The 27977-nt window shown below is 41.3% G+C and overlaps 1 protein-coding gene across 2 annotated transcripts in view; it reads right to left on the reverse strand.

The window, feature by feature from the left end:
- ap2b1 (adaptor related protein complex 2 subunit beta 1) overlaps positions 1 to 27977 on the reverse strand; it is a 290885-nt gene that overhangs the window by 195455 nt on the left and 67453 nt on the right. For both annotated transcript variants that reach the window (XM_078225148.1, XM_078225149.1), the window contains exons 9-13: positions 11553 to 11648; positions 9720 to 9835; positions 8043 to 8208; positions 7451 to 7549; positions 2878 to 3137 (exon numbers count right to left, since the gene is read on the reverse strand). In XM_078225148.1, the coding sequence (XP_078081274.1) occupies positions 2878 to 3137; positions 7451 to 7549; positions 8043 to 8208; positions 9720 to 9835; positions 11553 to 11648 (737 nt within the window). The remainder of the gene's footprint in view (positions 1 to 2877; positions 3138 to 7450; positions 7550 to 8042; positions 8209 to 9719; positions 9836 to 11552; positions 11649 to 27977) is intronic.

Consider the following 27977-nt stretch of genomic DNA (forward strand, 5'->3'; position numbering starts at 1 on the left):
TAAAAGTAAAATAAATCTCAATGATGGCACCATTGCCATTTAAACTCAGTGACTTGCACGCAGAGTTAGAAAAATGGCAAGGGATGGTTTTCTTGATCAATATGTTGAGGAACCAACTAGAGAGCAGGCCATCCTAGACTGGGTATTGTGTAATGAGAGAAGATTAATTAGTAATTTGTCATGCACAATCCTTTGGGGAAGAGTGACCATAATATGGTAAATTCTTCATTAAGATGGAGAGCGACAGTTAAATCTGAGACTAGGATCCTGAACTTGAGGAAAGCTAACTTTGATGGTATAAGACATGCATTGGCTAGGATAAACTGGCAAAGGATACTTAAGGCCTTACCTGTGGATAGATAATGGCAGACATATAAAGTACACATGGATGAACTTCAACAACTGTACATCCCTGTCTGGCATAAGAGTAAAACGGAGAAGGTGACTCATCCATGGCTAACAAGGGAAATCAGGGATAGTGTTAAAGCCAAAGAGGAGGCATATAAATTGGCCCAAAAAAGCAGCAAACCTGAGGACTGGGAACAATTTAAAATACAGCAGAGGACGACAAAGGGTTTGATTCAGATTGGGAAATTAGAATATGAGAGTAGGCTTGCAGAAAACATAAAAACTGACTCCAAAAGCTTCTATAGATACGTGAAGAGAAAAAGACTGAAAACATATGTAGGTTCTTTACAGTTAGAATCAGGTGAATTCATAATGGACAACATAGAGATGGCAGACCAGCTGAATGAATACTTTGGATCTGTCTTCCCTGAGGACACAAATAAATGGGGTGGCACGGTAGCAAAGTAGTTAGCACTGCTGCTTCACAGCTCCAGGCACCTGGGTTCGATTCCCAGCTTGGGTCACTGTCTGTGTGGAGTTTGAACATTCTCCTCGTGTCTGTGTGGGTTTCCCCCAGGTGCTCCGGTTTCCTCCCACAGTCCAAAGATGTGCGGGTTAGGTTGATTGGCCATGCTAAAATTGCCCCTTAGTGTCCTGAGATGTGTAGTTAGAGGGATTAGCGGGTGGATATGGGGGTAGGGTCTGGGTGGGATTGCGGTCGGTGCAGACTCGATGGGCCAAATGGCCTCTTTCTGCACTGTAGGGTTTCTATGATTTCTATGAACCTTCCAGAAATACTGAAGGACAGAGGATCTAGCGTGAAGGAGGAACCAGTGGATGTTTGTATCTGGACTTTCAGAAGGCTTTTGACAAGGTCCCGCATAAGAGATTAGTGAGCAAAATTAAAGCTCATGGTATTGGGGGTAATGTATTAACATGGATCGAGAACTGATTGGCAGACAGGAAGCAGAGAGTGGGAATAAACGGGTCTTTTTCAAAGTGGCAGGCAGTGACTAATGGGGTACTGTAGGGTTCAGTGCTGGGACCCCAGCTATTCGCAATATACGTTAATTATTTGGATGAAGGAATTGAATGCAATATCTCCAAATCTGCAGACGACATTAAGCCGGGTGGCAGTATGTGTTGTGAGGAGGATGCTCAGAGACTGCAGGGTCACTTCACTTGGACAGGCTGGCTGAGTGGGCAAATACAATATAATGTGAATAAATGTGAGGTTATCCACTTTGGAGACAAAAACAGGAAGGAAGATTATCAGAATGGTGGCAATTTAGGAAAGGGGAAGTACAATGTGACCTGGGTGTTATGGTGGAACAGTCGCCGAGTGTTGGCATGCAGGTACAACAGGTGGTGAGGAAAGCTAATAGCATGCTGGCCTTCATAGCAAGAGGATTTGAGTATAGGAGTAAGGATGCCTTGCTGCAGTTATACACGGTCTTGGTGAGGCTGCACCTTGAGTATTGTGTGCAGTTTTGGTCTCCTAGTCTGAGGAAGGACATTCTTGCTAATGAGGGAGTCCAGCGAAGGTTCACCAGAATGATTGCTGGTATGGCAGGACTGACATATGAAGAGAGACTGGATCAACTGGGCTTGTACTCACTGGAGTTTAGAAGAATGAGAGGGGATCTCATAGAAACATATAAAATTCTGATGGGACTGGACAGGCTAGACGTGGGAAGAATGTTCCCAATGTTGGGGAAGTGCAGAACTAGGTGTCACTAGGGATAAGCCATTCAGGACTGAGATGAGGAAGAACTTCTTCACTCAGAGTTGTGAACCTATGGAATTCTCTACCACAAAGCTGTTGGGGCCGGTTCGTAAATATGTTCAAGAGGGAGGTGAACGTGGCTGTAGTGGCTAAAGGGATCAAGGGGTATGGAGATAAGGCGGGAGTGGGATACTGAAAGTGCATGATCAACCATGATTATATTGAATGGTGGTGCAGGCTTGAAGGGCCGAATGGCCTACTCCTGCACCTATTTTCTATGTTTCTATACAATTGCTTTAAATTGGTCTGCCTACAGCACCAGGCCTCGCTGTAGTTGGAACAATTAAGTTACTCTCTGAGCACAGCAGCTTGCTACTTCTATCACAAACCTTCTTAATTCTTCAACATCTGCACCTGTACAACATCACAGCACTTGCTGCTGGCCAACTTGTGAGCAACTCAGTTTTCTGTGCAACCAAGTATAGGCTAGCCAGTAACATAGTTAGTTCCTTTTTAATCAGATGAAAAGTTTTCTAACAAGGCTGTCAAAGTCTTTTTGCTCTAAGATTTGTAGTTTTTGATCAACTTTAGCCAAGAGTGCCAAACAACGCAACATCATGCAAAGGCTATAATGTGTACTTCAGGAAAAATTATTGCTCCCGTCTTGCCGAGATAAAACAGATCAACAGGCATCAGATATCACATGGCTCTGTGCTTTAAGGTAACAAGTCTGCAGTTTTTCCCTGACCAGCAAATGTTTGACCAAATCTATCTAGTTTAGCTTTGCTCTTCTTGGTACTAACCCTCCGAGTTGCATTGGCAAGTGCTTGCGATGGATCCCATGGCTACCCTCTACAAATGCATTTGGAGGTTTGTGGTAAACAGATGCCAACGACCCAATGTGACAGATGAGTTCATCCAGCAGGGTTGGTTCAATCAAGTCGGTCTCCTCAGAGATCAGCGGTTTTTCAGATAGTACCACCTCTTTTGCAGCCACAGGGTCGGTGGACAGTAAACGCCAATAAATATAGCCACGATCACGGAGATCGGGGTTATCAGAATCCTACAGGCAAACAGAAAACTGAATATTAGCAACTCTACAGCATTTTCATATCATTTCTGATTCAGTGTTTGGAACACATCAGTGAATAACTTGTCCTTTCAACACCATGAAATACTGATTGTAAACACCAAAATAAATCTGAACGTCATAGAACACACTCTCCCACTGAAGCGCATATTGAAAAAGATTTGGTATATCACCACCTGAAACAATAACATTTGGAATCTCATGCTAAGGATTGCTGGTGTTCCATGGTGAGGTACCCAACATGTTGGAACACAAACTCTTTAAACTTCAAGCATATGGTAGCATACATCTACAAGTAGCACTTGCATAGTGCAAGACCACAGAATAACCTGCACCTTGTGCTGTGCAAGTTAAGTAAATAAGAAACGATTTGCTAATACAAAACAGATACTTTAACCTCACAGAAGTGAGGGGGTCAACTGCTGTTTAATAAAAGTAAAATGATGCTGGAAATCTGAAATAACAAAGCACTGGAAAAACCCAGCAGGTCTGGCAGCATCTTTGGAGAGAAAAACAGACAGTTCAAGTCCAATGCGACACTTCTTCAAAACTATCTACTGTTACCCATTTTGTATTCTCCATGCATGAGCCTTCCCCATCACCTTTAGTTTAACAGCATGAAATCAATGAATCATAGAAACCCTACAGTGCAGAAGGAGGCCATTTGGCCCATCAAGTCTGCACCGACAACAATCCCATCCCAGGCGCTATCCCATTTACTCCACACATTTACACCGCTAATCCTCTAACCTACATATCCCAGGGCACTAAGGGGTAATTTAGCATGGCCAATCAACCTAACCTGCACATTTTTGGGCTGTGGGAGGAAACCGGAGCACCCGGAGGAATCCCACGCAGACACAGGGAGAATGTGTGAACTCCACACAGACAGTAACCCAAGCCAGGAAATGAACCCGGGTCCCTGGAGCTGTGAAGCAGCAGGGCTAACCACTATGCCACCATACCACCCTTATTTATTTCATAAGGCCCTTCATACTCAATAAAAAGAGTTCTATAAAAACAAAATGCTGTAGATGCTGGAAATCTGAAGTAAAAACAGAAAATTCTGTATAAGCTCATCAGGTCTGGTAGCATCTGTAGATAGAGAAGCTGGGTGAAAGTTTTGAGTCTTGAAGGGCGACACGATGACGCAATGGTTAGCACAGCTGCCTCAGAGCGCCAGGTACCCGGGTTTGATTCCCGGCTTGAATCACTGTGTGGAGTTTGCACATTCACCCTGTGTCTGCGTGGGTTTCCTCCAGGTGCTCCGGTTTTCTTCCACAGTCCAAAGATGTGAAGATTGGTGAATTGGCCAAGCTACATTGCTCATGTCAGGGGGACTAGTTAAGGTAAATGCATGGGGTTATGGGGATAGGGCCTGGGTGGGATCGTGGTCAGTGCAGACTCGATGGACCGAATGGCCTCCTTCTGCACTGTAGGATTCTATGATTCTACGAATCCAAATGGTTCCTCCACAGAATTGGAGGCATATGGACTCAAAACGTTAACTCTGTTTCTCTCTGCAGATGCTGCCGGAACGGCTGAGCATTTTCCAGCATTTTCTGTTTTTATTACAGGAGTTTTAACTTTTCTCTTCCTGAAGTGTAGGCAGGGGCTTTTGGCAGGATAGGATTACAGCTAAACAGCTCACTCAAGTGGTCTTTTGACTACAAGCCTAGATACATCATCAGTAACTTATTCAGCCATGAACAGCATTAAAACTGAATCCAATATTCACGAGTACCATAAGGAGTAGAACCAACCACTGCCCACACTTTACCAGGTGCACTGATCTCCTTCCAATGACCCTGGCTGTAACACACTAACAAGTTACAGGGAAGGGAATTGCTAGATCACATTCCTTACCACAATAATAGGTAATGCATTCACCTGCTAAGCATGATTTAAACTTAAATATAGAAGACATAATTAAGAAGTTTGCAGATGATCTGAAAATTGATGTGGTTGAAGAAAGCTGTGTGGACAGCAGAAAAATATCAATGGATTGGCCTTGTGGACACAAACATGGCAACAGAATTCACTTTGGAGAAGTACAAGACAATGCATTTGGGAAAGGCAGTTCACGTTAATACAGGACGCGTTAAATGGTAGGATACTGACAAACATAGAGAAAGCTCAACAGTGTAACCCACAGATCCTTAACATTGGCAGGACAGGAAGGTAAGGTGGTTCACAAGGCATTAGCCAAGACATAGACCATCAGAGCACAGGAACCTTTTAAAACAACAGTTGAGCCACAGTTAAAGTATTACATACCATTCTTCTCATCACGTTACATTGTTTTACTGGGGAAATGTCATCATACTGATCAATTGAAATTTTTTCCAAGATGTTTATAGTAGTTAAAATTGTAAATGAAATAATTGTAAATGTAATCTTATTTTCATTGGTGTTTCTTCTCACAAAAATAGTATTTCAGTCTGCATTAAATCACCTGGGTGGCAATTGATTTGATATGCGGCAGATGGTGCTTTACTTTGCCAAATCCAGCAAGTATTAATACCCAGGGATCGGACAGAAACTGTAGCGTACTCTGATCAGACTGTGCCTGGAACATCTCATACAATAATGACAACTGCAATACAAGTGTACTATCTGGCTACAAGGCAGCATTGGGGAACTATGAAAAACTACTTGATAAATGAGAACCTCTCAGCCTTAAGAGGTATCTCAGAGGGAAGAGGAATACAAAGACTAAACATAATAGAGAACATTTTTATTAAACAATTCTCTTAAATGTCAGGAAAAAATTACTTTACAAATATTAGAAAGGTTGCTAAACAAGGTGGTCAAGGCCAGAATACTAAACTTATTTAAGGAACAGTAGGACAGTAGCATGTTGACATCTTACAATAAACTAGCCAACTTGTGCCTGCCTCTCAATAAATGGTCTTTTTTTAAAAATAACATTGTGTGACATGGGCATCACTGGCTGGCCAGCATTTATTGCCCACCCCTAGTTGCCTTTGAGAAGGTGAAGAGCTGGCTTCAACTGAGTGTCTTGCTAGGCCATTTAAAAGGGTAGTTAAGAGTCAACCACATTGCTGTGGCTCTGGAGTCACATGTAGACCAGGCCAGGTAAAGATGGCAGATTTCCTTCCCTGAAGGACATTAATGAACCAGATGGGTTTTCCGACTATCGACAATGGTTTCATGGTCATCAGTAAATTCTTAATTCCAGGTATGTTTTATTGAATTCAAATTCCACCATCTGCCGTGGCGGGATTCGAATCCGAGTTGCCAGAGCATTAGCTGAGTTTCTGGAATAATAGTCTAGCGACAATACAACTAGGCCATCGCCTCCCCTATAGTGGTCATATTCATAAGTGGTCCGGATATCTTTATGTCCAAGAATGTCGCCAAATAACTCAATATCCAATTGTACAGAGAATGATCAAAGGGTCTAACAGTACAACATCATTATGTGAGCTTTATATTGATCTAGCATATCCATTTCTCCAATTCTTCAGACCAGTGAAACAAAGTTCATACTAATCAGTAACAGCAACAGTCAAGTTGAATAATAGTAAATACAAATCAAATTCCCTTCACTCAATCTGACTTCTCTCCTCACGAAATAAGTAAAAGCATGTACCCTGTCCTTTTCAAGAATTGATAGCAAGAAAGGTAATGGCCAAAACAAGTCTAATTTCAAAAATCAACTTCTTGTATTTTAGCTCCCAACTTTAGCACCCAGATCTGTACTTTACAACTTCACATTTAAAACTAACCTTTTTGACCGTGTCTTTTTTTTCACCCTATCTTTGCTGATCGAACTTGGGAAGTGAAAGGGTCGGCCTTCAAAGTACTTCCCCATTCAGGAACTTTCTGGCAGCCCTGTTGACCAAGCTCTCTCTTTTCTCAAGGTTACATCCTCTGCAGACTCCTCATCCTGGGAGCACATGAATTGAAACATCCCTACCTCAGTAAATGCTTCAGATATTCCCAGAACACTTGTGATTGAAAACACCATGCTTCAGATTCTTCAACTGACTCCTAAATCTTCATCTCCCAGCTTTGTTGTATTGTGAAACTAACCCTTGAAAGGTAGATTTAACTTAATAGTAGCATTAACAACATAACTTGCATCACAATCCTCCCATGATGGTATTCAGTATCTTGAAATGTGATGGGATCAAATGGGCCAAAGGTTTTCTGCAACCCACCCCAGTGTATTTGAAATCTGGCAGCATCCACAAATCAGTGCAATGGTCCTTTCAGTACAAATTCAGTCATTCTCTCAGCCAACTCCAAGCAGTGCCTACCTGTGTAGCCAGACTGAGGACCTGCTGGACCAACTCCTGAGTATCTGTCGGTTTCTTTAAAAACAATTTCACAATTGCCGTAAGCAGGGTTAGCTGCACCTGTCAGAGAAAAATCACAGAATTTATCCCTCGCAAACTCTGCTGATACGTAGCAAAGCATTCAGGTTACATGTTTGCTCAATTGGTATGTGGGCTGATGCATGGAAATTATTCCAGTGTATTAACAAGGGAAAGCCGAGGAATTCCTCTGCCTTCACCGAGTTCTCTCTCTTCAACTGTGAAGCCTTGTTATATAATCTTGTTGTTCACTTTGATTTCAAAGGCTCCCAATCACCAGTGTTGAATTATTAAGACTAATAAATTTACTTAATACGAAATTCAATCCACTTTGTTTTAATGCATCATCAGCCCATGCGGACACAGGTGACTAATTCGGAGGTGCAAATTTAAGAGCATTCAATCAGCCATGTTCCTTCCTTGGAACTCCCCTTTCTTCAGTAACTCCCAAATCAGAAAGGTCATGGAACGAATGACAAACAGGTAGATAATTCTCATTCACTACTCATTCATTAAGCGACTCCAGTGGCCTTACCTGGGTGCTTTCATCATGGAAACCATCCAGGAAGCTTTCTAGCAGTTCATCAGCATTGTCAATTCTCTCTGCATATTCACCAACAATCCAGATCATGGCTGCCCGTGCATCCGGCTCATCAAGTGAATCCAAGTTCTCACACAAGGTTGCAATGATGCTCTCATACCTGGCAAATCAAAGCCGCACAATTATCACAATTCATTTTCCCCAACTTTAAATGTGATCTCAGTTAAGCAAGAGCCTTTGTTTTGTATTTAACATTATGTTGCCAGTCTTTCTTAGCCTTTTTTAGGCACAGGAGGGTCCTTTTCATTTGTAGGACATGCTTTAATTTTTTAACCAAAATTTTAACCTCCTGTTCACCATCTCCAAGGCACAAGTCAGGAGAGTGATGGGATACACTCCAATTACCTGGATGAGTGCGGCTCCAACAACACTCAAGAAGCTCAAAACCATTCAGGACAAAGTAGCCTGCTTCATTGCCACCCCATTTACCGCCAATATTCATTCCCTCCATTACCGATGCACACTGGCAGCAACGTGTACAATCTACAACATGCACTGCAGCAACTCCCTAAGGCTCCTCCAAAAGCACCTTCCAAACCTACAACCACTGCCATCTGGAAGGGCAAGGGCAGCAGATACCTGGAAACACCACCACCTGACATTCCCCTCCAAGCCACATACCATCCTGACTTGGAAATATATTGCCATTCCTTCACCTTCACTGTCATTGGGTCAAAATCCTGGAACTTCCTCCCTAACAGCACTGTGGGTATACTGACATCACAGGGACTGCAACGGTTCAAGAATGTATTCTACCATCACCTTCTCAAAGGCAATGAGGGATGGACAATGAATGTTGGCCTAGCCAGCAATACCCACATCCCATGAACAAATAATTGTTTAAAAATCAGTTTCCAGCAAGGATCAAGTTTTTATTTATTGTAGATTGTTCTGAATCTCTGTAGAACTGCTGACTACTCCATTATTGGTTTCTGATTATTTCCAGACTGATTATTTTTGATAGCATATATGTAGCAATTTTATTCTTCAAATTTGGCACAGTTAGCTTCAAAGAAAACATATTTGATTACTTCAAATAAATTATAATTGCACCAAGGAAAACTGATGGTGAACTTGATGAAATAAGGTGCACCATAACAAATATTAATATGAATTTGATTAAAATAAGGTTGTTCATAAAATAAAACAAAAGTACCTGTAAAATACATACATTGTAGAACAAAGACGGGTGCTAAACCTTATCCCCATTATTCTCCTGACCACCACTTTCCTGGTAGCTGCACTAATTTTGGCCCATGCCAGCACAGAAATGCAAATACATAGATGATTTTAAAAGGTGTTTGGTTGTGCACTTGAGGGAAATAAACTTGCAGGGCTACAGGGATGCACAGAGACTGACTGGATTGCTCTCTAAGGAGCCGGCATGGACTTGGTGGGCTGAATGACCTTCCTCTGTGCCATAATGACTCAATTAAAGGAAAAAATTACCATAAGCCCATTTTAAACAACTAGGAATCAGGCCTGATACAGTAGACATGGAGGTTGTACTCACAGCATAGAATACTGTAAGCATCTGCCAAGCACTTCTGGCAACATCCTTATTCTATAATTCATGCCCCAGCTCCCCACACAATCTGTTGCCCCACTTACTTGTTGGGATACTTGCGGAATATATCCCTTATGACCACAATAGCCTCCTGAACGACATAATTCACTTTGGTCTGGATGAGATCAAGCAGTGTGCTGACACAACGTTCGGCAGATTGCTGGGATAGAGCAGATCGCGTATCAGAACTGATTTTCCAAAAATGAATCCAAACAACTCCATTAGTCAGGATGGCCCTTAGCATTTAGTGGGAAGCCAAACAAATAAAATTTAAGAAGTGCAGGTTTAGAAAGTGATAAGGAAAACAGTTTTAATATAAATTAGCTTTCTCCTTTATTATCCTCCAATAGATCTGCATGTATGGTCAAATTTTCAGTGACGCAATGCAGAAGAGTTACAGGTGAGATCAGGATAGGGGTTGGCTGAGATGCCCTAACAATGGCAACTTGGATGAGACTATGAAAGCCCACTGACACCTGCACCCTAGCATCAGCTGGGATCTTCAGGACAGAGCAGGGAACAAAGGGATTTTGCAGAAACTAAAAGAATCAGCCCTGAATTGTGCTGATCAGCTCTCAAACCACGACTGGGTATTTGAGATTCAAAATCACAGTGTAGTCATAGCTCCTTAGTTTAATGGGTGTTTTCTCCTTAGGTCTACATCAATGGGAACGAAGTAGAAAGGGTCAAGGGCTTCAAGGTTTTAGGTGTCCAGATCACCAACAACTTGTCCTGGTCCCCCCCATGCCAACACTATAGTTAAGAAAGCCCATCAACGCCTCTACTTTCTCAGGAGACTAAGGAATTTGGCATGTCAGCTACGACTCTCACCAACTTTTACAGATGCAACACAGAAAACATTCTTTCTGGTTGTATCACAGCTTGCTATGGTTCCTGCTCTGCCCAAGACCGCAAGGAACTACAAAAGGTCATGAACATAGCTCAATCCATCACACAAACCAGTCTCCCATCTATTGACTCTGTCTACACTTTCTGCTGCCTCGGAAAAGCAGCCAGCATAATTAAGGATCCCACGCACCCTGGACATTCTCTCTTCCACCTTCTTCCGTCGGGAAAAAGATACAAAAGTCTGAGGTCACGTACCAACCAACTCAAGAACAGCTTCTTCCCTGATGTTGTCAGACTTTTGAATGGACCTACCTCGCATTAAGTTGATCTTTCTCTACACCCTAGCTATGACGGTAACACTACATTCTGCACTCTCTCATTTCCTTCTCTATGAACGGTATGCTTTATCTGTATAGCAAGCAAGAAACAATACTTTTCACTGTATACTAATACATGTGACAATAATAAATCAAATCAAATCACTGAAAGTTAATTAGTATCACATTGCCTTATGCAGATGTGTAAAATCATGTCTCAGTAATTAAATACCATCATCAGCATTTCAATGTTTTGCTTTATAAAAATGCAAACTGTGACATGCTCAAATTTGGGATATCCACACAGCTTTCAGCCGTACTAAAATTGAGTAGTCACTCATCCACAAAGTTCATAGGTGGTCCACTTTTCCTTTGATCATTTACAACTTGTAGTGCTCACAGTTAAGGTGGCGAGTTCATTTACAGCATGGATTATAGTTCTGATTATTCGCCATTAAATGCCAGGAGTCTAATACTGTGTTGCAATACTATCCTGTGTCCTGCAATTTGCATTTTGGTCCTCACTGCATGCACGCACACACGCAAACCCTGCCATGCTAAAGAAAATTTAATGCATCTAAGACTCCTGCCTCAATAGGGGATTTAAAAACTTGCACAAGTCATCAGACTTGCAGGCTCATTGAAGTTTGGCGAGACTGCAATATTTTTTTTCAGCAGTAGCAGAATTTTCAAAACCACAGCCTCACTTACCTCAACTTTGATGGCACAGCGGCCAATGGCACGGACTGCTTTCCGCACAAAGTCAACATCAACCTCGGTGGCATACTCCTTCAGCTCTGCCAGCACCTAAAGAAAAAAAGGAGCCTTCTTAAAAAATGGTCAGCATCAAACTCTAGCCAACATTTTAGCTGAAACTGCAGCCAAACATAACACTTGACATTTCTTTTTCTCCACATTTGTCTGGAATTAATAATGGCTTCCATAAAGAGCAACAAACATTGGCCTTAATTCTGTGGTTATAATGGAGGAGGAACTGTCAAGGTTTGTTTTCATTACAACTGCGAAACTGATAGCAACTTCTGCACTTGTGCAGTTAAACACAGAAATCCAGAACTTGATGTGATTCCCAATTCTGCCACAGGGTTGAAGTCGTCACAGATGAAAATCTTTAGGAAGCCGGATTTAACGTTAATTTCAATTTGCTACATTGATGTCACTGTAAAAACACTCGAAAAGTTATGTCTTAGTGAATGAGGTTTAACTAGGTATTAATAGCACACAATCATAATTACTGATCAACCTTTCTGGTACTGAAAAAACTAATTTTGGCATTGATAAAAATTCCACAGATTTTTAAAACAATTTTTGATAATTTAGCTTTGCCCCAATCCCATGTATATGCCCCAATCTTCATTTCCTTCTTTGTAAAATAACAAAAATATGAAGGATAACCAGTGTTTTTACTTCCTGATTTGTTATCTGAGATTTCTTCATTGTGATTAGCTGCTTAAACTGTCAATGATGTGGAGATGCCGGCGTTGCACTCGGGTAAACACAGTAAGAAGTCTCACAACACCAGGTTAAAGTCCAACAGGTTTATTTGGTAGCAAAAGCCACTAGCTTTCGGAGCGCTGCCCCTTCGTCAGGTAAGTCTTACTTACCTTACTTCGTCAGGTAAGTCTTAACTGACGAAGGAGCAGCACTCCGAAAGCTAGTGGCTTTTGCTACCAAATAAACCTGTTGGACTTTAACCTGGTGTTGTGAGACTTCTTAAACTGTCAATAACATCATTGTTGCTGTATGTCAGACTGCCCCAAATCTGATGCCCAAGTAATGTTGGGAGTTTGAGATCTTTGTGGCCAGTTTTCTTCCAGGTTGGCAGCAAGCACTGTCACTTCACCGCTGATCATAAATCCAGGCATTATTACCTTTCAAGTGTCTCTAATGTAGTCCTGATTTAGGCCACTGCTAAGCGTTGGTATAACTTTTATATTGCTTCACATTTCCATTCCAAGCTCAATTTTTGAAGGCACAATGGAAAAGATTCCTTGCATATCCATGCACCAAGCCATGTTTGAACAAGATAATAAACTAACCTCCATTCATTGTCACTCAATCGCAACTAGCTGCTTGGCCCTCAGTTTACCTGTTAACTTGTTAATTTTGTATAAACTGGGGCAAGTCCATACAAATGTGAGTAGCTCCCAATCGAAAGCACAGATGTGATCACCCGGTCAGCTCTCCTGTACCATAATTTAAATAATTTCCTGGCAGTAAGAACACTACTGAAGCAACCCTATAATGTGGTAACAGCATTATCAGAGGCACCGGAACCACTTTGCATTGTAATTTAAAACCTGAAAGAATAAACAAACTTGCATTTTTACAGAACCCTGCATATCCTTGGGAAAACACTTTACGGCTAGTTAATTCCTTTTGAACTGCAGTCACTGTTCATATGTAGATGAACGTGGCAATCAATTTGCATACAAAGATCTATAGATGGCAATGAGATAATGGCCAAATAGCGTATTTTAAGGCTGATTGAGGGAAGAATGCTAACCAAGACAACAAGCGTACTCACTACTCACCTTTCAATAATGCCATGGGATCCTTTATGTCCACCTGAACAATTTAGCGTATTAACTGATAATGCAAAGCTCCCTCTGTATATATAGATGTTATATATTTGTATAGACGTATCAGCATGGCTTATCTAAAGTCCTTAGAGTAGGGCTTTTGACTCAGTGACAGGGGCATCATCACTAAACTCAGACTAAGACTTGCTCATCAGCACTTCTAAGGAAAAACTGGCCACAGTGTCAGAACCGAAATGTCTGGATCATGTGAACGTATTACATTACACACTTGATTCAAAGGAGTCTAATGTGATTTCTAAACACAAAAACACATATCAAAATGACAACAATATCCAAACATATACGAAAACACTTTCCTGCACTTCCATTAGCCTTAGTAAAAACACTTAAAAATCCACCAGAGACAATACTGAGATCAAAGCAAAGCTGAATTCTGAAGGGTCTGACTGCTTTTAGATTGTAAGTAGTCTCACAACACCAGGTTAAAGTCCAACAGGTTTATTTAGTAGCACAAGCCACTAGCTTTCAGAGCGCTGCCCCTTTATCAGGTAAGTGGGAGTTCTGTTCACAAACAGGGCATATAAAGACACAAACTCAATTTACAAAATATTTTTCCAACAGGTTTATTTGGTATCTTTATTTGTGCGGGTTAGGTGGATTGGCCATGCTAAATTGATCCTTAGTTTCAGGTGGATCATCAAGGTAAATACGTGGGTTTAAGGGGATAGGGCCCGGGTGTGATTGTGCAGGCTCGATGGGCTGAATGGTCTCCTCCTGCACTGTAGGGACTCTATGACTTTGCCAGCCCTCAGCAATCATGTTAGGCCCAATAGAGGAGTCAACAGGAACCAGGTTCGAAACTTTTTAACCTCCACTAGCTATTTTCACAAACTACGCAAGATCGAGTCCTGGACTCCATGGAAGGGTTACAGTTCTCTTCCTTCATACTAAATATGCACCAGTGACACCTCTTGCCTGCCATTAAACAGCACAGAGCAGATCCACTGCACTCTTGCACCAGTCACTGAACTTACCATGCAACTCTGCAGTGAGAGAGGTTTTTACTCCCGCACGAAGATAAAGTTCTCTACATATTTCAGCAAATGGCAACATAAATTTGTTCAAAGAACAGATATCGAGGAGAAAGGCCACAAATGTTAAGTGCATAACCATAACTCACTGAATTTTTGAGATAGATGGTCAGCGATATGCTCTTAGGGGCAGTTCCAGACTCGATCTGTGCTGTAAGGCTCTATTAATGTGTATCACGCCCATCATATTAAAGCTTAACAGTTATGAACTTGTTTCTATAATATATGCACCTTTAACACTAGAGAACAAACCACAGATGCTGCCAGGCCTGCTGGGTTTTTCCAGCATTTTTCAGTTTTTGTTTCAGATTCCAGCATCTGCAGTATTTTGCTTTTAATTGAGATAGCGGACCAGTTAAACAGCTTTGTTGGTGCTGGCAATTAAGCCATCGATTTGGAACTGGTAAGTTCTAACGTAGAGTTCCAATTTAAAGCAGCCATCAATTTTGCACCTTCAATTGCCAACACAGTGCAATTTCCAGCATTTTCTATATCCAAGTCCAACATAGTACACTCAGGTTTTCTTTATATCTCTAGCACTAATCTTGTTGCGTATGAATGACTGGCCTGATCAGTCAGTCATACACACGTATGCTCTTGCTGATATGCTCAACTTTTAATCTCAAATTCCTACACAATGCAACCGAAGTCCCACAACTGGCCATATGCTGATTTGTTGGTTGTAATTACATTGTCTATAGCCAACCACTTTGACACAAGGAAGGATGGAACACAAAGTAATCGGTGCAGTCCTTGCCTAGGGACTTCCAAGGAGTTCTCTTGCACATCTCCAGGGTACCTCTAGCATACATCTGTGAAATGGAAGATCTGGGCCATTGTCTTTTCTATTCTTATATTCCAATACAAATTTCATATCAGTCTTAGGCCTTTCCCATTCATTCCTATGTTCATTTTTCATGATTCACACAAGTGCTTCCTTAGTGTATGAAACGAAGGTACACATTTTTATCCATCTCTCAGCATCACTCACAGATAGTTCCCATGCTAAAGATCCCTTCCCGAGTTCCTTTGCCAGATATAAAGCCACTTTGTGTTTCACTGGCTTCTTTTTCAATTATATTTCTGTTTCTAAGAGGGATTACCCTCAGCAGGATTTTGAGCATATGACTTGTTAGACTTAAGTGTTCAATCGAATGTGCAGTTATTTGCCCTGGTTTCTTTGGCAGCTGATCAAAAATAGTTAGTTGTTCATGCCATTAGTTATTACACATGTATTGCAAGTATTGTTCCAAAGATCATGATAACTTTTATGTCAACTTAATTAAAAGCCTGAATCATCTTTGTAGATATATCCATTTCTATCATAATTTCTATCCATGTAAATTGTCAATGTCAGGTGGTCTCCTCCTGTTATGTTCTAGCTCACATATTTCCTTCCCATCTCGCAACTCCACTTTCATCAAACAACACCTGTCATCTCTCTCTTTTATCATATCTGTCCAACATTTTATGTTAGCGTCCACCTGATCCCCTGCATCAGGTTTTCCATTCCAGCACCTTCCTCTGCAATTTCACATTTCATTATAATTTCTGTCGATGTGATTGTACTTCACTATATCTTTGTTTTTAAATTTCTTTTACTCATTAGGGTCAAGAATTTCTCAAGTCATCCATGATCGCTTTCATTTTTTGCTTTTGATTTGATTTATTATTGTCACCTACATTAGTATAGAGTGAAAAGTATTGTTTCTTGCACATGATACAGGCAAAGCATACTGTTCATAGAGAAGGAAAGGAGAGGGTGCAGAATGTAGTGCGACAGTCATGGCTAGGGTGTCGAGAAAGATCGACATCATGCAAGGTAGGTCCATTCAAAGGTCTGATGGCAGCAAGGAAGAAGCTGTTCTGGAGTCGGTTGGTACATGACCTCAGACTTTTGTATCTTTTTCCCCAATGGAAGAGAGAATGTCTGGGTGTGTGGGGTCCTTAATTATGCTGGCTGCTTTGCTGAGGCAGCGGGAAGTGTAGACAGAGTCAATGGATGGGAGGCTGGTTTGTGTCATGGATTGGGCTACATTCACGACCTTTTGTAGTTTCTTGCAGTCTTGGGCAGAGAGGAGCCATACCAAGCTGTGACACAACCAGCTTTGTTTGGGTCTGGGCTTTCTTTGCAGCTTTTCTCATGCTTCCTTTCAACTTCTTCCATTCATTGTCAGCACTATGTTTGTATGCACCTCTTGATACAAATTCAATGTTTAATATGTCAAACATAGATTGTAAATCTCAAAACTATTGTACACATATACACCCCTCTATGAAAGGATGCAAATTAAGTTCTGCACACTTAACTGACATTTCTATTTTCCACTAGGGAAGATAGGTATTTGTTCTCTGGTAAACATTCTCTATAATCTTGTCTACCCATGCAGACTAAAAGCTTTGCAGAACAAAGCACAGAAAATGATCGCTTTCAGTTGATCCAATTAACCCACACATTCACATAGCTCCACTTCCCAACCATTTCAACAGAATTAAAGTCAATTACTTGAAATTCAAGTCTGCATGCTACAAAAATAGATTAGCTGGTTTAATCAGTCAAGGAAGTTTAAACTTTAAACTGCACTAAAGAAATGTGTACATTACTAAAGAAAATAATGAGTTAAAATGAACTTCTGGATAAATGCAGCTCAGTAATAAAATGCCACTGGAGCAGATGCAGTACAGATTCAGCAGAATGATACCAGGACTAAAAGAGCTGGTTAATTTGTGAGGATTGGCTGCATACCCCACAGCTGTGTCCCCTTGATTATTGGAGATAGAAGGATTCTAATTGAGTGATAATTAATGGAGCTGATAGAATAGAGAGAAACTCTATCCTCAGGTGGAGTCCAAACAAAGGAGCATAAAGAAAGAGCCACGGCATTGAGGCCTAATGTCAGGAAACACTGCTTCAAACAGAGTTGGGGAAATCTGGAATTCTCACTTACAACTGTACTACACAGCCTCCCCCTCACACCTGCCTGCTCAGCTTATGGGAACTGAGCATAGTAGGAATCTAATCAGCATTCATCCCTGCAGTAAAGGAACAGGGTTAGACCATTCAGTTAGAGTATGTCTGATCTGTATCTTAACTCCATATATAAGCATTGCTCCCGTGACTCTTGCCTGACAAAAATCTAGTAATCTGGGGAAGGCAAACATGGAGTGGCACGGTAGCACTGCTGCTTCACAGCTCCAGGGACCTGGGTTCGATTCCCGGCTTGGGTCACTGTCTGTGTGGAGTTTGCACATTCTCCTCGTGTTTGCGTGGGTTTCCTCCGGGTGCTCCGGTTTCCTCCCACAGTCTAAAGATGTGCGGGTTAGGTTGATTGGCCATGCTAAAAATTGCCCCTTAGTGTCCTGAGATGCATAGGTTAGAGGGATTAGCGGGTAAATGTGTAGGGATAAGGGGGTAGGGCCTGGGTGGGATTGTGGTCGGTGCAGACCCGATGGGCCAGATGGCCTCTTTCTGCAGTGTAGGGATTCTATGATTTCCTGCTGGCCGCAAGCCATATGTTTGCCTTCTCAGTTTCAGAAGTGAGGCCAGGCATACACACAATGAAATTTTTAAAAATACAACATAGCAAAAAGGAAGCTAACCTGCTGCTTTTACTCCGCTAGCTATATTCTGGACCGTACCGCGTACTCAATTGGTCCCACCCTCTCAACATCAGCTGGAGGAACAGATGTGAAAGCAAGCCAATTATACTTGTTACTGTCACAAAGGCAGCCTACCGAAAAGATGTCCCGTAGGTGAACAGGAACAAGCAGCTACGATCGACTTCACTCACCCCTAATTAAAACAGTTGTCCTGGATACCAGAACTGTCTGTGCACTGATACTTGAATCATGAAGGCATTCACACCACAGCAGTTGTTTTTAATCCAGAAGTGGCATCCAAATATTTATGACGTGGAGCTGCCAGCATTGGACTGGGGTGGGCACAGTAAAAAGTCTCACAGCATCAGGTTAAAGTCCATCAGGTTTATTTGGAATCATGAACTTTCGGTGCGCTGCTCCTTCATCAGGTGAGTGATTCACACTCACCTGATGAAGGAGCAGCGCTCCGAAAGCTCGTGATTCCAAATAAACCTGTTGGACTTTAACCTGGCATTGAGAGACTTCTTACAGTATCCAAATATTTAACAATACAATTATATTGTAGAGCCAAACAGCACAGAGGCTTTCTGGCCCACGTGCAATGCCAGCTGCTGAAAGCCTCATCCATGTCTTTAGTTATCTCTAGATTGGTCTATTCCAACACACTCCTAACCAGCCTGCCATTTTTCATGCTCAATAAATTTAAGCTCCCTGAAAACTCTGCTAGCTTTCACCGAACTCACACCAAGACCATTCCACCCATCATCCTGTGCTTCCTGACCTACATTGGCTTCTGGTTAAGCAATGCCTCAAGATTAAAATTTTCATCTTGGTTTTTACAATTCTTTCATGTTCTTGCTCCCAGTCTCTGTAATCTCCTCCACCCCCACATTCCAGGATATCTGTGCCCCTTCGACTCTAGCTTCTTGCACATTCCTGATTTTAACCACTCTACAATGTTTCAAACAGCATTTTCAGCTGTCTAAGCCTCAAACTATGGAAAGCCCTCCCTAAATCTCTGCCTCTCTTTTAAGATGCTTCGTAAACTTACCTCACCTGCCCTAATATCCCTTAACCTGGCTCAGATTAAATGTTGTTTGATTATGCTCCTGTGAACTGCCCTGAGATGTTTTACAATGTTAAAGGTGCTAGCTACATAAATGTAAATGGTTAAGATCTATTTAGTCAGGCACACTCCTCTACACTTTCATCATAGACCTGAAATTCCTTCTTATGTATAAGAAGGAATTGTCTCTAAAAATCTATTATTGATTCCCATTATTTCAGGAAGTGCATCCCAGATTGTGAAAACTTGTTGCAAAAATATATTCACCTCTTCTTCCTTCTGTTTGTTTCGTACGAATATGTTTATCCACAGGAATACTTGCTATAAAACTTGACAAGGACAATGGAACAGAGAAAACTATTGAAAGAAATGTCTTCTGGTCTGTATCAATATACAGCTTATAAAAGGTACATTGCCAAAAAGTTTTGAAAGTACGATCCCAATATTAGCAACCTTCTACCAAATTTCATAACCTCTAACTGGTACCAGACTGCAACCAACCCATAAAAAAAATTAACACCTCAAAGTAGTACAGGTGGTGAACTGAAGCATTCCAGATAATTCATATTGGGGCTTGTTTTACAAAGATATAATATAGGCTCTCATCAGAACTATACTTCATGTAGGTAACACCAAGAGTAAATACTAGCCTTTTAACAAACTTGTCCTGCAAATGTCTGTCATATTTTTCTACTGCCTTTTATGTTATACTGTGCTTCCTCCCTTTTTAAAATATGTTGTACCCTGCAATGTTTAATTCCCAGTCCCGAATTTGCTTTGGCTATGTGTCAGTAGTGCCTACCATACGTGGTTCCACAAAACGTATTTTGCCTTTGGGTCCCCTGTTCTGGGCACTGCACTGTGGTCATTGCTGGACAGGCTATATTTATTTGTCACAACTTATATCCTTTGTTTCTTCCATAATCTCTCTATAGCCTTTGACAAGGTCAACCTCATCACCATATTCACGCCAAAGTATCTTCTTGATACTTGCAATCTGAGATGCACTTCCTGAAATAACAAGAATCAATAATAATTTTCAAGAAACAGTTGAATTATATACACGAGAAGGAATTTCAGGTCTACGATGGACAGTACGGTGGCACAGTGGTTAGCACTGCTGCCTCACAGCGCTAGGAACCCAGATCCAATTCCGGCCTTGGGTCACTGCCTGTGTGGAGTTTGCACTTTCTCCCCTGCGTGGGTTTCCTCCGGGTGCTCCAGTTTCCTCCCACAGTCCAAAGATGTGCTGGTTAGGTTGATTGGCCATACTAAATGGACCCTAGTGTCAGGGGGATTAGCAGGGTAAATGTGTGAGGTTAGGGGGATAGGGCCTGGGTAGGATATGGTCAGTACAAACCCAATGGGCCAAATGGCCCCCTTCTGTACTGTAGGGATTCGATGATTCTGCAATGGCTTTTAAACAAACTTTTAACACAAGTCTTATGTCATGAAAACAGTGAAGGGCTTAAAGTAGATTTAGACTCAGCTGCAAGTACAGCAGAAACCCATAATTAACAAGTATTTATATAGCTGCTTCAATATAAGAATGTCCCCAGGTGTTTCACAGAACTGAGAAGAAAAATAAGCTTCACTAAAGATGGAGCTATGAGGAAGGGTGAACTAAATCAAGGAGGTGGTTTTTAAAGAAGCAAAATGAGGTGGAAAAACAGGGGTTTGGGGAGAGTATTCCAGAGCATGAGTTGGACAGTTGTAGTCACCAATGATCAGGATGGGAGGAAGGGTGGAGGTTGCACAAAAGGCTAGAGATAGAGAAACAGATTTCTGTGGCATTCTTTTATGACATTAAAGGTGCTATACAAATGCAAAATCTTGTTGCAGGGCTGGAGGGTGAGGCCAAGTCATACAAGAATTTAAACACACCTGCAATTTTTCTTTTAATTGGAGGCAAAGGAGTTAGGAGAGTCAACGTTGGCCAATAAGAACAGGAGCAATGAGTCAGAGTTTGCTGCAGAATAATATATGGACAGCATGGGAGGTTTGGATGAGCTCAAGTTTACAGGGAGTAAAGGGTAAAAGGCCAATGAGGAGAACATTGGTTGAATCTGGAAACAAAATAGCATGGATGACAATTTCAGGAGCAGAAAGACTGAAACTGAAGTGACGCAGGCTATGTTAGGGTGATTTTAGTCAGTGGTCTGTAAAGGAGAGGATCTAGGCTTGAAAGTTCAGCTCAGGGTTGAATAGGAGGCCAAGGTTATAAACAATAATAAACTTGTGGGGCCAGAGAGTGGGCTGGAATTGGTGGCAAGGCTGGGAACTTGTCCTGGGGAAAGAGAAAAAGACAATGGCTTCAGTCGAACCAAAGTTTAACTGGGAAACTGAAAGAACCACGTATAGAAACATAGCGAGAGAAAACCCAGGACTGTGAATTAAAAATTGCAGGGTATAACATATTTTAAAAAGAGGGGAAAGGTGGAGGTGCAGTACAACATAAAAGGTAGGAGAAAAATACAACAGCCATCAGCAGAACAGAATCCACATGGACCAAACTATATGATAAGAAAGGATCAATCACAATATATAAACCACTGAAGGGTGAAGGAAAGTGGACAAAGAAATATACAAAAACATTAGGGAAATAAGCTAAAACAACAGAATAACAACTATCATGAAAATTCAATTACTCTGAAATGAATTTGATAGAAGAGGTAGGTAAAGGGGATAAGGGGATGGATGTAGTTCCTACATGTGTTCAGGACTCCTTTCTAACCCAGTATGCAAGATGATCAACAGAGAAGGAATTGCCACGATCAAATAATGGGGAATGAACCAGGGCAAATGAAAGAAGTAAACATAGAGGAACATCTAGCCAATAGCAACCATAATATAATACTATTTAAGATAACAAGAAGGACATAAGCATAGAGGTGACCAGACAAATAAGTTACAGGGGAGCTAATTTTGAAGGGCTGAGTATAAATGTTGAGAAAATGAAATGAATAATATTGACAAATAATGGGAAATATTTAAAATGATGTACAACATAGCCCAAGAAAAATATACCCAGCTTAAAAAAAATACTAAATACTAACAAGACACCATGGGTGAATAAAGACAATGGAAGAATTGAGAGCAAAGACATTAAGGACATGAAGACCAGGGAAGAGCATAACAAGAGTAAATACAAAAATGAGGACAGCAATGTGAAAAAAATAAGAAGGCAAAGAGAAACGATGACATTAAATTATTAAAGAAAATAGAACAAAGCATTAAAATATTCTACAGTCGGAAAGTCATAAGAATAGGGTCAGTAAGGAATGTTCAATGCAAAATCATAGGCAAAGAGAGCAAAATTAAAGACGTATTAAATAAAAACTCTGCTTACAATATTTACCGGGGAGACTGATGTGGTCAACTTCCAAACAGCAGACGATTGGATTAGAAATGATAGAACCATATTTAAAATAGAGGAAAAACAGTAAATAAATTGATCAAACTCAACAGGAAACAAAGACTGTAGCCAGAGGGATTGAACCTGCATAATTTCAAAGAATCTACAGGAGAAACAGCAAAGAAACTATTGCACATATTTTATCGTTCACCAGAAAAAGATAGAGTGCCAATGATTTGGTGGGTAGTTAACATTAGGGATGAGGGACGTCAGAAGTTACAGAGGGACATAGATAGGATGCAAGACTGGGCGGAGAAGTGGCAGATGGACTTCAACCCAGATAAATGCGTAGTAGTCCATTTTGGCAGGTCAAATGGGATGAAGGAGTACAATATAAAGGGAAAGACTCTTAGTACTGTGGAGGATCAGAAGGACCTTGGGGTCTGGGTCCATAGGACTCTAAAATCGGCCCCGCAGGTGGAGGAGGTGGTTAAGAAGGCGTATGGTATGCTGGCCTTTATCAATCGAGGGATTGAGTTTAGGAGTCCGGGGATAATGATGCAGCTATATAAGACCCTCGTCAGACCCCACTTGGAGTACTGTGCTCAGTTCTGGTCGCCTCATTACAGGAAGGATGTGGAAAAGATTGAAAGGGTGCAGAGGCGATTTACAAGGATGTTGCCTGGATTGAGTGGCATGCCTTATGAGATAGGCTGAGGGAGCTCGGTCTTTTCTCCTTGGAGGGACGTAGGATGAGAGGAGACCTAATAGAGGTATATAAGATGTTGAGAGGCATAGATCGGGCGAACTCTCAGAGGCTTTTTCCCAGGGTGGAAATGGCTGCTACGCGAGGACACAGGTTTAAGGTGCTGGGGTGCAGGTACAGGGGAAATGTTAGGGGGAAGTTTTTCACAGAGGTGGAAGACGAGTGGAATCAGCTGCTGTCAGTGGTGGTGGAGGCAAACTCAAGAGGGTCTTTTAAGAGACTCCTGGATGAGTACATGGGACTTAATAGGATAGAGGGTTATAGGTAGGCCTAAAAGGTAGGGATATGTTCGGCACAACTTGTGGGGCCAAAGGGCCTGTTTTGTGCTGTAGTTTTCTATGTTTCTATTATACATATATTTAAGGAAGATAGACATGCCCAGGGATCTACAGGTTAGTCAGCAAAACATCAGTGGTTGGAAAAAGAGAACTTCTATAAAAGGAGAAACCTGAAAAAAACTAGAAACCAAAAATAAAAATGAATTGTCAGCATGGATTTTAAAAGCAAAGTCTTTCTTGACCAATCTCACAATTCTTTGAAGTGTTGAGAGAGAATAAGAGTAAAATGGTAGATGTAATTTATCTAGATTTCCAACAGGGCTCCACATAAAAGATTAATGAATATCAAAGCACATGGAGTCAAGAGACAGGTTTGACTGTAAAACAGAAAGTGGAGACGGGATAAAGGACAGCTATGTAGAATGGCAGAATGGTGGAAAGCGGAGTCCAACAAGGATCAGTGCTAAGACCACCATGACTAATGATTTATATTAACTATATGACCATTGAAATCAAAAATATAATTTTTAAATTTTGTGGAAGAACCAAATTGAGGGGACGGTGGCACAGTAGTTAGCATTGCTACTGCACAGCTCAAGAGAACCAGGTTCAATTCCGGCCTTGGGTCACTGTGTGGAGTTTGCACGTTCTCCCCGTGTCTGCGTGCGTTTACTCCAGGTGCTCCGGTTTCCTCCCACAGTTCCAAGATGTGTAGGTAAATGCCATGATAAATGTGCAGGGTTACAGGGATCGGGCGGGGGACAGGGCCTGGGTAAGAAACTCTCTCAGAGAGCCAATGCAGACTCGGTGGGCTGAATGACCTATTTTGCACAGTAGGGATTCTACAAGACAACATTAATAAACTTGCAGAATGAACATATAATTGGCAAATGTATTTCAACGCACACAAATGAAAGATATTACATCTTGGTAATAAAAATAAAGTTCCATATTACTTGGAAAATAAGAATCTAAATGGGTTGTGAGGCAAAGGGATCAGGGAATACAATACACACAAATTACCAAAAGCAGATTAATAAAGCCATTTAAAAAAAAGCAAGACTAGCAGAAAGGTTTATTTTTAGACAGGCAGAATTGTAGGGGAGAGAAGTTATGCAAAACTGCATTAACCCTCTGGTATACTGCATTTTGGAGTACTATGTCCAGTTCTCATCACCATTTTATAAAATGGATAGGAAGGGTTTGTGCAAATAAAGATTTACCAGAAAGTTACCAGAAATTCAAGGTTTTGCTCATCAGGGAAGCATGGACAGACTGGGTCTTTTTTCTCCTGAATTAGAAAACTAGCAGAGTGTTACTGAAATGAGTACATGGGGGCTGAAATAATCACTAGAAATAATGCTGCATGCTGTAAACCTTCATGAGGTTTTACTGTGCAAAGTCTCCCATCCCCTACACAGCCGCAACATGAGACTCCATGGTAAAATCTGGCAGTAAACAATAGAGTCATAGAGGTTTACAGCATGGAAACAGGCCCTTCAGCCCAACTTGTCCATGCCGCCCTTTTTTTTTAAACGCCCAAGGTAGTCCCAATTGCCCGCATTTGGCCCATATCCCTCTATACCCATCTTACCCATGTAACTATCTAAATGCTTTTTAAAAGACAAAATTGTACCCGCCTCGACTATTACCTCTGGCAACTTGTTCCAGACACACTCCACCCTCTGTGTGAAAAAATTGCCCATCTGGACACTTTTGTATCTCTCTCCTCTCACCTTAAAACCTATGCCCTCTAGTTTTAGACTCTCATACCTTTTGGAAAAGATATTGACTATCTAGCTGATCTGTGCCCCTCATTATTTTATAGACCTCTATAAGATCACCCCTCAGCCTCCTACGCTCCAGAGAAAAAAGTCCCAGTTTATCCAGCCTCTCCTCATAACCCAAACCATCAAGTCCCGGTAGGATCCTAGTAAATCTTTTCTGCATTCTTTCTAGTTTAATAATATCCTTTCTATAATAGGGTGACCAGAACTGCACACAGTATTCTAAGTGTGGCCTTACGAATGTCTTGTACTACTTCAACAACTCGTCCCAATTTTTTGTATTCAATGTTCTGACCGATGAAACCAAGCATGCCGAATGCCTTCTTCACCACTCTGTCCACCTGTGACTCCACTTTCAAGGAGCTATGAACATGTACCCCTAGATCTCTTCGTTCTGTAACTCTCCCCAACACCCTACCATTAACTGAGTATGCAGAGTTAACACACACATGGGAGAAATCCAAAGCCCAAATTTCCAGGGTGGCAGTATAAGCTCAACTCACTTCTCTCAGTTCCTGGTACATGAACTCTTGTAACAACTTATAACATGTGCCCAGTCATTGTTCACTGGAGGCTGAGTAAACAGAATGAAGATTTTTTATAAGTATGCAGTAGAAAGGCATTGCGTGCATTAAGTAAAAGCAGGATTATGTCCTATTCTCAAGTTAAAGTGAATAATGTATTATTGAAAATACTGCAACAGTTTTCTCCTTTGTTCAAAAGGAGGATCACTTATAAGCTTCAGCTGTGTACTGACTCAATTTCTTTCACCCGTTTTCTAATTACGGTTGACTGAATTGTGGCAATGTAGTTCTTAAATTTCAGAACTTACTACACAGCCTTTTTTTTAAGAAAGCCTTTTTTGTTCCCCCAAAAGTCTGACATTTCCATTTTCTATGCTGTTCTAGTTTTCTGTCTTGAAGGCATATTAGATTTCAGGCACCGCCACTTGTTTGATTTTAATGTGCAAGACTTACAGTCATGCCAGCAAGCTCATCTACCACATCAAGCGTCACAACATCCACATAGTGACATGACCAGTAGACGTCTTGGAACAATGATTAGCAGCAAGAACCAGTCATGTTCTTTTCAATGCCAGCTAACTCTGTACAGTTATCTTAATGTAGATTAGCTGTTTAATTGTATTCATGTGTTGGTCAATAATTGGGAATTCACCTGTGATCTTATTTGTGGGAGCAGAATAAAACTCTGGCCATTTGCTTTGAAGGTGCATGTTTGTCATTTACTTTTTACGATTATAAGTGTGTAAATATCAGGCTCCAATTCTATTTTCATCATCTGGATATCGAAAATAGAACAATGAAATTAAACCCTATGGCTACTACATTCAAGATCAGGGGTTCCAAAACCACGGTCTGCAACCCCAAATGGAGTCATGGAGACAACATTTGGGCTTGTTTCCCCTTTCCTGAGGCAGCAATGATTAAGTGTAGACAAGAGACCATGGCCAAACAGCCCTGGACTAATGCCATCAAACAGCTATGGGGAGAACGGAGAGACCAGGGTGCCCTCTTACCTCAGAAAGCACCTCCAGCCGAGGTGGCATCAGGTGATAGGACATTTGTAATCCAAAGAGAAAGATCAAGACATCAAAACAGTATAGTAATGTGGGTAAAGACAACCAGAATAGGACAGGTAGGGATAGAATTTAACAAAAATTATACATCACTGATTCAGGAAATAGATACTAAAAATGAAATTAAAGGTTCTTATCTGAATACACGATAACCTGCAATAAGATAGATGAACAAGCGGCACAAACAGAGGGAATTGACTTAGATCTAAACTCCATTACAAGGACATGGTTACAAGGTGATCAAGGTTGGGAAAGACAGACAGAATGGCAAAGCAGGTGGGTAGCCCTGATAGTAAGGTATGACATAAAGGTAGTAGTGAGAAAGGATCTGGCCTCAGAAGATTTTTTTTTAATTAGTCATTTACAGGATGTGGGTACTGCTGGCTAGATTAGCACTTATTGCCTACCCCTAATTGTCGTTGAGGTGGTGATGTTGAGTTGCCTTTTGAACTCTGCTGGCCATGTGGTGCAGGTACACCCACAGTGCTGTTAGGGAGAGAGTTCCAGGATTTTGACCCAGCAAAAGTGAAGCAACGGCGATATATTTACAAGTCAGGATGGTGAGTGACTTGGAGGGGAACTTGCAAGTGGTGGCGTTCCCATTTATCTGCTCTCCTTGTCCTTCTGGGTTGTAGCGGTTGTGGGTTTGAAAAATGCTGTCGAAGGAGAACTTTCCAAAGAAAAAAAATCTTGAGGCCAGATCCTCTCTCAGTAATATCTTTACGGCAATCTTTACTATAAGAGCCATCCCTTCTCCTGCCATGAAGCAGATAGGTATGGGTGAAGATTAGGAATAGTATGAATCGGAAAACACTGGTGGGAAGAGTTCATAAACCTTTTAAGAGTATTTATATCATTCGATAGACCGCTGGACAAAAAATATTGAAGCCTGTAACAAGGGCAATGTAATGATTGTGACTTGAACGTTCATATAGACTGGGACAATCAAATTGGCAAAAGTGGTCTAAAAGATGAGTTTGTACAATGGTGTGACAGATAGTTTCTTGGAGCAATACATTGTAGAATCAACTAGGG

Source organism: Mustelus asterias, chromosome 12 (genome assembly GCF_964213995.1).
Source record: "Mustelus asterias chromosome 12, sMusAst1.hap1.1, whole genome shotgun sequence".
In the NCBI taxonomy this organism is placed as follows: Eukaryota; Metazoa; Chordata; class Chondrichthyes; order Carcharhiniformes; family Triakidae; genus Mustelus; species Mustelus asterias.